This window comes from Lutzomyia longipalpis, chromosome 4, assembly GCF_024334085.1.
Source record: "Lutzomyia longipalpis isolate SR_M1_2022 chromosome 4, ASM2433408v1".
Classification (NCBI taxonomy): Eukaryota; Metazoa; Arthropoda; class Insecta; order Diptera; family Psychodidae; genus Lutzomyia; species Lutzomyia longipalpis.
In genome coordinates, this window is record NC_074710.1 from 21,509,749 (window position 1) to 21,523,339 (window position 13,591).

At 37.6% G+C, this 13,591-nt stretch overlaps 2 protein-coding genes across 2 annotated transcripts; one reads left to right on the forward strand and one right to left on the reverse strand.

Moving 5' to 3' along the window:
* The first annotated feature begins 8,558 nt into the window (after nt 1-8,558).
* LOC129794871 (dynein axonemal assembly factor 10) lies at nt 8,559-11,006 on the forward strand. Its single transcript, XM_055835771.1, has 3 exons — nt 8,559-9,278; nt 10,351-10,676; nt 10,753-11,006. The coding sequence occupies exons 1-3, from the start codon at nt 8,712-8,714 to the stop codon at nt 10,958-10,960; spliced, it is 1,101 nt and encodes a 366-aa protein (XP_055691746.1). The 5' UTR covers nt 8,559-8,711; the 3' UTR covers nt 10,961-11,006.
* Nucleotides 10,951-13,063, reverse strand: LOC129794870 (U2 small nuclear ribonucleoprotein auxiliary factor 35 kDa subunit-related protein 2). Its single transcript, XM_055835770.1, has 5 exons — nt 12,968-13,063; nt 11,931-12,875; nt 11,743-11,846; nt 11,421-11,580; nt 10,951-11,349 (listed from the first exon to the last, which is right to left on the reverse strand). Exons 2-5 carry the CDS (start codon nt 12,767-12,769, stop codon nt 11,079-11,081), a joined length of 1,374 nt encoding a protein of 457 aa, XP_055691745.1. The 5' UTR covers nt 12,770-12,875; nt 12,968-13,063; the 3' UTR covers nt 10,951-11,078.
* Nucleotides 13,064-13,591: the final 528 nt, after the last annotated feature.

The window sequence follows — 13,591 nt, forward strand, 5'->3', positions numbered from 1 at the left end:
ATTCAATCAAACAAGATAAGAAATCAAATGAAAACAATGAAAGCCCTAGAGATCTAAAAAATATAATTTATTTCCAATTTTAGTTTTCAATTTCAAAATGAAATGTAAATGGAAAAACTTGCCGTAATTATGTTTTATCGGAGTATCTGTAAAGAAAATCAAAGATTTGCCATTTTGGCAGTTATATAGTTGGATCACAACTTCCGTTTGGAGGCTGTTATGCGATCTATGAAATATTTATGTATAACCTTACAGTTTTGAAGGTTTATATTAACGGAAGTATTCCGTTTAAACTACATTTTCGCAAATGAAAATGGGAGAGGAAATACGTGTCAAACAATCTTGATCGATTTAGATTTGGATTGTGCACGATCGTCTGTCGTGCAAGAGATCTAAAGTGAAATTCAATTGAAATCCTCGTCGCCAAAATGTTATATTATACTTATATATTTAATTTTATTCAAAATTAACAATATCTAGTGGTTCTTAACATGAATTAGCGTTTTCAGGGTTTATTGATATTGACAGTTCTGTCTAGAATGTCCTGTTTAAAGTACTATTACAGCCGGATCCAATTGAACTGAGATTTTTTAGTTGTATAACAGAAATTCAAATGTCTTATACTGGCTGTTTAGCAGTAATGTTGGATCCGGTGCTGATTCTACGTAACTAGAAACAAATAAGTTTGGTTAAACTAAAGAATTTCCAATTGGATCCGGCTCGAAGTTTTCAATTTTGTTGACGCAAAAGGAAATGGGAGAGGAAATACGTGTCAATATATTTTGCGTAGTTTTTATTGTGAATGTAAAGTTTTCCATATTGGTTAAGTTTATAATTTTTTATGATTTTAATTTTTGTGCAACTGATGCGCAAGAGGAGAGTGATAGGGATGATTAAAAAATTGTTCACCCCACTGCAAGCAGAATGTTAGTTATTTTTCTCACAAGGGAACGTTATACATTTAATAGCTTGGATTGGCTTGAAATTTTCACCAAATATTCTTTACAATGTATAAAAACCCTGTGCCAAGGGTTTTTTCCTACAGCGCCCTAGTTTAATAGTTATAATTAATTAAATTTTCCCATAGAAAATTCATATTGAGAGAGCACTGCGCGCGCGTCTGTGTGAGTGAGTAGTGGTAAGAGCGAGCGCACGGGCAAAGAACTGCTCACCACTACTCACTCACACAGACGCGCGCGCAGTGCTCTCTCAATATGAATTTTCTATGGGAAAATTTAATTAATTATAACTATTAAACTAGGGCGCTGTAGGAAAAAACCCTTGGCACAGGGTTTTTATACATTGTAAAGAATATTTGGTGAAAATTTCAAGCCAATCCAAGCTATTAAATGTATAACGTTCCCTTGTCAGATATTTGTCAAATAATAATAATAATAATAATAATAATATAATTTATTCATCTCAATATTATAACATATTTGAGAGACTCTGGGAATCTCGAGCCTTATTGGCTGTTTGGACCCCTTCCCCTTTCATCTATTTATTCATACACACTTATCCCACATATTTCGACATCATCAGAGTCTTCACGGTATCAAAGAAATCACTCAACAATAACAGTCTGACATTACACATTTCCACTGGACATATCAAATCACTAACGTTATTAACAATTAATGGAGCGAGGTAGTTCATAGATCTCTTGAAGAGTTCTGAATTTGGCCTAGGGACGATCTGACGTGTCCCCCTCCTTGTCATGTGCTCTGAAAAGTAGAAGGAGTGACCGACACCACGTCTTGTATAGATTTCCACGATTCTATAGACGTATAGATGTTGCAGGGGGAGAATGCTCCACTGCACAAACAGGCACTTGGTATGATCCAGGCGCCTGGCAAAAGACATGGCACGAATCGCTCCCTTCTGCGCCACCATAAGAGGCCTCCTGTGCACTTCACATGCGGCTCCCCAGAATTGAAGTCCATATCGCAGCCTTGACTCTCCAATTGCGAAATAAAATGCTCTCAGAAGCTCCGGCGAACATAACGACCTCAAGGCAAACACCTGCCGGACCAGCGACCTAATGCTGCGCACAACTCCATCTATGTGGGCGCTCCACCTTAGGGAGTCATCTATAACAATGCCCAGGTATTTAAATTCCTTGACATTGTGAATAGGAATGCAGTCGCCATCACACCTCTGGCAACGCAAGCCGCAATCAGGAGAATGACAGATCAAATTCGGCTGGTCACTCGTTCCAAACCACATTGCAGCTGTCTTGCTGCTGACGAGAAGTCCATGGTAATCCATCCACCTTCTTATTTCAATAAAGTCCGAATCAATCATTCTAACAATTCCGTTCACTGATGGGCCCGTGTACAATAGTGCCACATCATCGGCATATGCCGTCATTCTGGCCCACAGGCTGCGGTCAAGCAGATTGTTAAGATAGATGAGAAATAGGAGCGGCCCTAACACCGATCCCTGAGGCACACCCGTTTCGCAAGTCCTCGGGCTACTCAACGTGTGCTGGCCCAACGCAACTCTTTGTCGACGGCCCAGTAAATAAGACCTCATCCATTCCAATGGGGCACCTCGAAATCCGGCTTCTTCCATTTTGTCAAGTAGTAGATCCTGTCTTACAGAATCAAATGCTTTTGTTACATCCAGGAATACAACAGCAGCCTTTCTCCCTTTCGCAACATTCAATTCTGTATGCAGTAATCCAAGCAGCCGAGCGATGGCGTCCTCACATCCCATACCGCGCCTGAAGCCAAATTGATTCCGCGAGAAAAAGCCATGCAGTGTGAGAAAGTCAACAATTCTACTATGTACCGCCCTCTCCATAATTTTCGACGCTGCCGAGATCAAAGAGATAGGTCTATAGTTATTCAATTGATCCCTGTCGCCCTTCTTGTGTATTGGGATCACAACTGCTGTCTTCAGAATGCGAGGAAAAACTGCCGTCGTAAATGACCAGTTAATTAAGTGGGTGAGTATGCCAGCAATGTTGAGCGAGGTCCTCTTGTATATTCGATTGGATACTCCATCCAAACCTGGGGCTGACTGGGTTTTGAGGCCTCCGATAATCCCTAGCACCTCGCGCTCGGTTACTGGACGGAGGAAAAAACTCGCGTCTATATGAAATTCCGGCCAGGGAGCAACGACATCCCTGACCCGACCAGCCGTGAGGTCCTCCACAATGCTGACAAAGAAGTCATTGAGCTCCTCAGCCTGTTCGTCGCGCTCAATCAGCCGCTGTCCCTTTCGTGATATTATTTCTTCTATTCCTCTCCTCTCAGACTCGCGACCTGCCACTTCATTCAAAATCTCCCAGCATCTCTTGTAGTCCTTTCCCGCATTTTGGAGTCTGGATGAGTATTGTTTGCATCTATCTCTTAAATATTGTTAGGGGTGGACGTTTTTTTTTCTAAATCTATTAACAATCCCCGCGTCCTTCGGCTGTTGTGTTTGGAGGCTTACTCTAGCCTTGTGGTGCCCATTGTTGAGTCTTCTTCTATCTGATGGGTAGTTGCTCTTAGGTCTGATATCTTTTGTTGAAGCTCTCTGTACTTTCCGAGCGGGTTTGCGGTCTCAACGATTTGCTCTTCCACAAGGAGCTTCAGAGCAACAGCATGTGTGCACGCATCAGCTTTGTACCTAGCAGCCTCTCTTAGAGATGGTGCGTCCCAGATAGGATCATGGCGATCTCCATCGACCGTGACTGCAACGCAGATCGCAACCGGGAGCGGCATGCGGGGAATCGTGAAATTGGCCCACGCGTCGTCCCGAAGTAACCTGGAGAACATCCAAGTGTCGGTAATTTTGGGGGTAAGGGCCAAGGCTTCGAAAGTATAGATCATTTGCAAAAATGCGGTATACTTGGAGGATGAAAAGTAATCAATCAGTTCACTAGGGGCCATGTCTAGTTTCCGGGAGGCTTTAAACCACCACAAAAAGGCGGCCAAACCAGTCCCGGCTATCGACAATATACACGCCGACTTGAATATCCCCGACATCTCTTGCTGGCTGTGTCGATACCCCTGAATCATTAAGAGGAGTACTGGCTTGTAACGGGGATTTCCCTTTTTGAACAGATTCAACAGCGTTTTCAGTGCATGTGTTGTCGGTGGGATGACAGCTTGAATGGTGGTCTTCAAAACGTCACTATCTAGTCCAACTAGCTGGGTTAAGCGCGAGTAAACGTTATTGGCGATATACTCGGACACCTGTGTGGGAGACTTGATAACCAGGCGTGTACAAACTTAATTAATTAGTTGTGTTAATTAAGTTAATTAATTAATTAATTAACTTAATTAGTTGTGTTTCAAATGTTTGTTCACCTTATGCGTGAACAAATATTGAAGTAAAATATTTCATTAGTTTCTTGCAAAAGGAAATGGGAGAGGAAATACGTGTCAATATATTTTAATGATTTTAAAGCTGTACCCATACGACAGCGTCAAAAAACGTTGTTCGTTGTTTTTTCTCACTTGCTCTTTGTCAAAATGTATCGCGCTGTCACTGTCAAACAAGAAAGGCGGTTATAAAACAAGGAAACCGCGTTTCTTGTTTGACAGTGACAGCGCAATACAATTTGACAAGGAGCAAGTGAGAAAAAACAATGAACAACGTCTTTTGACGCTGTCGTATGGCTAGGCCTTAATGGTTCGCATTCAATCAGAATGGCAACAGGGAAGGGCATTCGTGGAATTGTGAAATTCGCCCAAGCCTCGTCTCTCAGGAGTCTTGAGAACATCCATGTATCCGTTGTTTTGGCGAAAGTTTCAAATGTGGCTACCATTTGGATAAACAGAGTAAATTTCAACGCCAAACAAACGATTGTAGACATTGTTGCTAATGTATTCCGACACTTGCTGAGGTGATTTCGTTACGAAGACTTTTTCGAGGAAACTTTTTTTTTGTTCAAAAAAAAAAAAAGTGAAAAATGTGGAATAAAAAGTGCATTGCTGTGTTCTTCTAAAAATGTTCTGAAAATATAAAAAAGCTTCGCATTCAATCAGCGTGTCTTTGTTTATAGAATGGTTTGTTTACAGAATCGAATTGATATTGATAGTACGATCAATGATTTTGTTTTTTTGTTTAACTAAAAACCATTTGTTCTCAAAGGAACATAAAGAAAAAAATTTGGGACTTGATTTAAACCAAAAGAAAAGTTTATTATTTAAGTTTTATTACATTTACTTGCTTACTGTATTGGTCGCGAAATAATTTTGTTTCGAGCGCAAACAATTGGTTTTGTGCTCTCTAATCCCCACCACGCGCTGGCTGGAAGGGAGCCGATCACGTATTTCGTTTCATGATCGTTTGGCGATCGTGACTACGTTCCACACAGACGCGTGGTGGGGATGTCCTAACGTTTTTATTGATATGAATTTGAATCTTAAGTGCTAAATGGTGTGCGTCCCCACTTATCACTAGTGTTAGTTTTGTTAAGATATAATTTTATATTTCATACAATTGTATTGCACAAATATATGTTTAAAGGTATTACAATTTTATTGCATTAAAAGGTATAAGAATATTGCAGTTTTATTGCACTAAAAGGTATATAAAAATATTAAAAAGAAATCTAACATGTTCTTCGAACACCATTTTAGTTTACTTTAGGTAAAGTAATATCCCACTTCTGATAATGTAGAAAATACTTATTGCCTTTTTCTCATCAATTGAAATGGAAGTCATTTAAAGAAGTTCAATTGATTCAATGGGCGCGTACCTTTAAAGAGATGAAAATATACTGACAAAATTTTAAAAGTTTCGTCTTGATCTTCCATATTCGTCGAGCACTTCCAGCATTCTTTGCAAGTTTTTAATTATCCGACTTTTTGGGGTTTATATTTACGGAAGTATTCCGTTTAAACTACATTTTCGCAAACGGAAATGGGAGAGGAAATACGTGTCAAACAATCTTGATGGATTGTTCATGCATTGGCATTTGCCGTGCAACTAATATAAAATGAAATTCAATTGAAATCCTCGTCGCCAAAATGTTATATGTACTGACGTTTGTTGACTGCATTTTAGAATTTATCTTTATTATTACTAAATGTCAAAAACTGCTGATTCTTTGACAGTTAGTGTACTAATATTTACTATAATCTATTGCAAAATCGGTTATAATATAAAGTATATAATTTAATAGGTTATAAAAATATAGCCGTATGAGACATCTAATTAAAATCCTCGTCGCCAAAATGTTATAAATACTGACGGAATATGTAAATTTTCATAGGTAAAAAAGTAAATTCCCACTTCTGAAATTGTAAGACGAACTAACTTAAAGAGATTTATTGAGTTTCTTTTAAAAATAATTGGATTTTGGATTTGAATTTAAATCTTTAGTGCTAAAAGGTGTGCGTCCCCACTTAATGGTTAATGTTAGTTAATTATGATGACCTTTGGCTTCCAGGATGTTCATTTGCCCAAACACTTGAATTCCCTCGCTGAATCTTACGAGTTGAATCTCGCCACGGGAGCCATCTTCTATCTTGAAATCTAAGCCTATCTTTTCTAAAGTCCTCTCAGTAATTGATTTGAGTCTCTCACGTGAGATAAAATCCAGCACCCGAGCCCTATTCGTCTCAGCTAAACTCAACTTATGATAAAAGGAAAAGACTTCGTCAGCGTAGGCGTTTATCAAATTATACAGTTCGATGATCCCAACCAAAAATAATTTGGGGAGAGTAAGGTGCCCGTATTCGCAGGCCCACTCTTCATCCCTTGATGGTCGATCGTCAAGTCCGTCGGTCTGTGAGCATACATTTGGTTTTATGCTCTCTAATCCCCACCAATATTATGCAACATATGCTCCAGCAGCATATGTGAGAAATTTGCTATATTTATATTTTTCCAAAATGAACTTTTTTGGAAACTGGATCGCCAGAAAAAATAAAGAAATACTTACTACACGAAATTCGTATGGTTTTAACTGACTGTATAGTTCAGTAACCGAGAGAATGTAATAAATATCCGGCTTATGGTTTGAATAGTAATTTTTACCATAAATCGATTTATTATGGTTGCGTACCTTTGAGATGATAGAAAATACTGACCTTATGATATAGGTTTTTTTTAAATATATTTAAAAGAAAAGAAATGTTTAGAATTAAAAATAATTACGGCAAGTTTTTCCATTGTTAAATTTTCTATTTTAAATAGGATAGAAAAGAAGAAAACAAACAAAAAGTTGTGTAAAGTAATAAAATTACTCAAAATCTGTAAATAGTAAGTAAGAAAGATGAAATAAATTAATATATTTTACAAAAGAAAATATGATTTTTAATTGAAATTGTAATTTTGGATATGATTGGTTTGGAACTTTTGAAATTTCTTCTGGATTTGGATATTTTTGCATGTCAAAATGGAATTAAGGTAAGTTTTCGTGAGATCAGGTGAGTTATTCTATAACGTTTCTTTTAATTATTCCACAATATTTTGGAAAGTTCTAAGAAATATTTTTTTTACATACAATTTAGTAGAAGAATCACATAAGAATCATTAAATGCTAGAAGATATCGTCAAACGTTAAAAAATCATTAATTGCTTTAGTAAAAACATTTCAAACGTTATAATACATTCAATGAATCAAATTTGCAAAAAAAAAGAATCATTGCTAACATCCAGCGATCGTAAAGAAATAAACAGCAGTTTTTCCTATTTTAAAATGTCTATAATACCTAACTTTAAAAAATTAAATTTGAATAAATTTCTGGCAATCCGAAATAAAATAGGTAGGTACTGTTGAAAACTTTATTTATCTGCAAATTCGTTTTTTTTTCTTAAGATCAAATGTTAAATCAAACCGTCTTACATATTTCATCTTAACCCTTTAACGTCCAACGTGAAACATAAAAACATTGAAACATGCGCTCTTTTATCGCGATTTTTTACAGAACTTTTCTCAATCAGAACGTCTTTGACCCCTGATGCGTGAAATTGATGCATTTGTAACATGGAAAAACAATTACATTCATAAATAATTGAAAAAATAAAATGTTTCACGTTTGGGTCAGCGTATGACCCAAAACACCTTAAAGGGTTAATAAAATAAATTAACCCTTTCGCGTAATATCGTTCTTTAGCCTCTTTTGTGTAAATTTTATGCAATTGTGATTTGAAAAACAATTAAATTCGTAAAAATTTAAAGAAAAAAAATATGTTCACGTTTTGGTTTAGTTATGACCCAAAGAACACGAAAGGGTTAAATTGAATTAAATTTTGGGTAAACGTTTCCACGTAAATGGATAATTGGGAAAATGTAAAATCCACGTAAATGGAATTTTGGGTAAATGTTAACTCGTTCGCGTCCGAATGAAACATACGACTTTTTTCTTTCTTTATTTTATTTATTCTGTAGAATAGATGGTTTAAGAAGACATTTACGTCTTTGGTATCTTCTACGTACAAAATTCAACAACTGGATAAAAGAATAATTAAATTCTTATCATTTTATTTCGAGAAAAAAAATCATGTTTTGATGAGCGTATAATCCATGGACGCGAAAGGGTTAAATTTCGGTTAAAAATGTTTCATGTTTCATTCACTGAGAAAAATAAATTTCAGCTATTTCGCATTGGGCTCACAAGAGGCGCCACCAGTCCCAGCAACATGTTTTGTTTACACCGCCTGCTGCTCAATTTCTTTTGTTTTCCCATCGATCAAATAATTTTCCCCTTTTGATGGTTTAGTGCGTGGAAACTCCTCCGGATTAAACTTCCCATCCTGGTGCCATGGATAAGCCGCAAATTGTGGAATATTCCGCACAGAGTGTCAACTATTCTGTTTTTGATGTAAAATGGATTCCGCGTACGGCAAAATTCATTGCTATTGGCTCCCAACCGCAGGGCACCGGTATCATCCAGGTGTATGAACTGGAGGAGAATACGTTGCAGCTGAAGAAGGAAATTCCGCAGGAAAAGTCCCTCAAGTGCGCCTCCTTCGGTGCTTCCCACATTCGGGATTACCACGTTGCTGTTGGAGATTTTGCCGGGAAGCTCTCTGTGCTGGATGTTGAACGTCCGGATGCGCCTGTTTACACTGTCAAGGCGCACACGAGTATCATCAATGCCCTGGATGCCATTGGAGGGGCTCTCGTGAATTGCGGAGCTCCGGAGATTGCAACTGGGAGTCGTGATGGGAATGTCAAAGTGTGGGATACACGACAAGCAGATTCTCCCGTTGCGTGCATTTCTGGGGCTACATCCGGTGGCAGAGATTGCTGGTGCGTGGCCTTTGGGAATTCCTTCAACAACAGCGAAAGGTGCCTTGTGGCAGGATACGACAATGGGGATGTTAAGGTAAGGGAAGTTTTTATTTATTGGGAAATTATTAAACTCGGAGGGATTGTTTAATTGAAACTTTTTATTGTAATTAATCGACTGATTTTTGTTATGAATATTTTTTCTTATAAAAATGATTAGTTTTGAGATTCTTTTGTACCTAATTTATTTAAAGGAGTTTATGCACTTTGATGGTCTCATTATAATTTTTAGAAGATACAAAGCATACACAAAAAACATTTCAGGGGCTCAGAAAATACTCTTAAAAAGCTCAAATTTTACCTTTTCAATTGAAATTAAGCTAGAATAATTTTTAGAAAAAATTGAGTGAATTTTGTTAAAGATGCATATGCTCATATGCTTCAAGCAATGATCTCTTACAATAATGTTACATCATACAGATATCTTTGAATTCAAGGACTTTACATTTCATTTTGCAACATCATTGACACACTGATGCATATGCTTCGTACGCTATATACAAAAAAAAGAAAGCAAAAAACAGAAAACTTCTGCAATAATTTCTTCTAAATTTCTATTTGGGAGTTAAAACACAATAAAATTTGAAGAGAATCATAGTTAAAAGCGTAAGCCCCATCTATTCTCATTGGAACAGTTTTTTTTATTTTTCTTTATGTGCAAGAAGCATTAAAGCATGTACGACGTCATGTTCAAAATTTTAAATTATTTATCTCCTGTTAGCTAAAAGTCTGTAAACCATCATTTTTGTTTTTTTTTTGCGTGCAAAAAGCAGTAAAACATATGCTTTATGAGTTGATTTTTTGAATATTTAACATACATATTAGAATCACATATTGAAATATATAAGTAATTTTTAAAAAGACTTACTTCAACGAGAACAGATACAAAAATCAGTGAAGCATATGCTCCAATGAAATCTTTTCTTAAAATTTTTTAAAGTATTGGAATCATTTATAATAAATGCATTAGTAATGTAGCAAAGACCTAATAAATGGAGCAAAGATGCATATGTTTCATGCACTTAATCTAAACATTTGTCTGTTGTTCCATATAAAAGTATCCTAACTACATAGAAACTAAAATATCGTGCAATTATGCATTAAAACAGATGATCGACCTTCGAACTATGTCCGTACGTTGGGAATTAAATCTACCGAATGGCATTTGCGGTGCTGAATTCGATCGCAATGACATTGAGATGAACAAACTGGCCGTAACTACTCTTGAGGGTGGTCTCTACGTGTACGATATGAGGACGCAGCATCCGAAGAAGGGGTTTGCGTGTGTTTCTGAGAAGAACGCCGGGAGATCTCTTGGGAGTCATGGAACAATTAGTGGATCAAAGAGTACTGTCTGGGCGGCACGACATCTTCCGCAGAATCGCGATATTTTCGCTTCATGCGGCGGAAGTGGGACTGTTAGGCTGTGGAATTAGTAAGTGCAGGCTTGTCAGGGTTAGGACTTTTTAGAGAGCTTAGGGCTTAGTAACTAATTTTCTCGAACATTGCAGTGAATATCCAGAGAAGAGGCAAAAGACTCTGTCAGATGGCCTGGATGTTGGTGTTGAGGGTACACTGCAGATGCTCTGTTCTGCCGTAATCTCATCACAGCCTGTTCACTGCTTTGACTGGTGCGCCGATCTCATTGGACTTGCTGTCTGTGGGGCCTTTGATCAAACAGTTCGCGTTCTAATTAGTACCAAATTGAATTTGTATTAAGGATGTATTTTTTGTCGAAATAATACATGATGTAGTTAGAAGACTTCTTCATCAGCCTGCTACTCTTTGACAGACTTGTTTACTGATCCACGACTACAGAAGACAGGATTAACAATTTTTACTTGCTTCTACGCGATCGACTTCTGCTTCTCTTCTTTCGATCCTTCAAATCAGCAGATCTGCTCTTTGACGTCTTCCTTCTAGCTGTCTTCTGAGACTTTGAAGTTTTCTCGTCTTTCTTCTTTGAGTCTGAGCTCTTTGTTAACGGTTTAGTCTTTTGGGATTTTTTGGATTTCTTCTCTTCTGCGTCTGAAGCATCACTGCTACCAGAACTTTCTGACCAACGCCAGTTAGCCTTTTTGCTGCTTTCGTCGTCATTCCAGGATAGTCTGTAAGAAATTTAAGTCAGATCTAGATCGTCTAGGTTCTAGCTAAATTGGCTATAAGCTGTTAAACTAACCTTGGGCTACTCCTCTTACTTTGCTGCTCTTCGCAGGCATTGGTGAGTCTCTGTGAACGATCCCTTCTCCAGGAGTAGACATACTTAGCGTCGGGATTACGGAAAATATGGAGAAAGCTGCAACGGCTACCCTTTGGACATTTTCTCACAAATGATAAACCTATATTGGAGGGGATTTAAGTTAAGGAAATTTCAATCTTTAGCAACTCCGAAGGACTGAAAGAAATTAAATTGATGAAGTTCTTGCAGAGATCTCTTGTTTGGAGTTCCCTACACGGTTTGTAAGAACCGATTTTTGGGGAAAAGGATACAGTCTATATACCACAAATAGCCGTGGACCAGGATTCTATGTTGCGAAATCCAACATTGAGTTGCTTCCCACCGTAGTACCTGCCCTGGAACTTTCTGTAAGCCTTTATGGCGTCCCTGTGGTGAGCAGATTGAGAACAGACGAAGAACAGAAAAAGATCAGACGATGCCACATCAAACGAATTTGTTTGAGAATCTCACCTTTTGCTTTTGTACTCAACGTAGACATTCCCTCTGAGATGAGGCTCCCTATTTCGGCAAACGAAGAAGTTCTCAATCGTCCCGAAGAGTTCAAATTCCGGAAGGACGTCTTCGTAGAACTCCAAAAAATCCTCTTCCATTTCCCTTTCATCATACTCCAAGGCAGAATCCCCACCGTACTCCGTTCTCCGGTACTGCTCCAACAGGATGTGGGTGTAGAAGTTGGGAATGATGATGATGCAACTGATGTTGGGACGTGAATGATTACGACTGCACTGATCTCCAAAGCGACATGCGCCGGTTTTAGTGAAGAACGGACATTCCGGGCGTTCGGGATTTGTATTTGCCGTCTCAAGCAATTCCGCGGGTAGATCCCCATTCCCACCGATGTACAGCTCAATCTGCTCCATGAGAACTTCATACATTCGTCGACGTTCCTCTTCAATGCGCTTTTGCTCCTCTCGCAGCCGTTTCCGTCGTTCCTGTTCTGCTTTGTATTCCTGCCGGATGAGAATGTTCTTCCTCATGCGTTCTGCTTGAAACTTCTCGAGTGTTTCCTGCTGCTCACGGAAATGCTGTTGAGCCTCTTTTTCCCGGTCCAGCCACATCTGGTGATCTGCCTTGTGACGAAGCTCATCTTCCTCCTCCTGAAACAACTCCAGAGCTCTCTGTTCAGCCAACCACGTGAGGTACGTTGGATCTTTGAGCTTCTTCTCCTCCTCCGCAGCTTCCTCTTCGTCCCTTTTGCGGGCTACCTGCTGCCGGATTCTCTTACGACGAAGCTTTTTGACACGTCTTTGCCATTCTTTGTGGCAGGATGAAGTGATTCTTATTGACATCCTTATTTTATTTACTTTTATTTATTAAATTCTTATTAAAATGGATTTAACTTCTAATCATCCCTGTTTCCCCTATTTCTTTGGTCAATTCACTGCAATCTAAAAACTTCAAAATAAAATAAATTATATGTTAAATTCATATTTTATTTTGTTTTAAGAGTTTTAATTACTTAATTAATAAATAGGTAATTTTCTTACATTGTTTTTCTCAATTTCCTTAATTTTTTCGTTCTAAATTTTGTTGTATCGTTTTCCTTTCAACTTTTGATAGAAATTTTCCAGGTTATGTTTCTTACAATTTCCCTGTTTTGAATTACTATAACGGATTTTTTCAAAATAAACGGAAATTGCAACAATGTGGCATAAAAATAGGAGAGAAGTTTGAGATAGTTTTTGTTGAAAAAATTACGTATTGATTTATTTTTAATAAAGGACTAGAAAAGACACTAAAAATCTCCAAGAAAAAGCTTCGTGTTTTTACGGATGAAGCGCTGGAGAGATTAAGTCTTCTTAACACTTAAAAGATTCAATATTTCTAACATCAAACTTTAATCTTAATTTATCATTAAAAAAAGTTCTTTTTCTCTTAAAAGAAAAACGCTATTAATGAACTTTCCACGTATAGATGTATTAAAATATTGTAAAAATTAAACTGGCGGCGATGGCCAGAAATGTCCTTCAACTGTTATTTCACTGAAGAAAACATTTTTTGAATGTCTGAATATTGCAAATTTTTATGTAAAACTCTTTGTTTTTTAAGAATAATGGTTATGTAAATGAAAATTCTGGTTCAATAAGTCGAAATAATACAAAAAAAAGAAA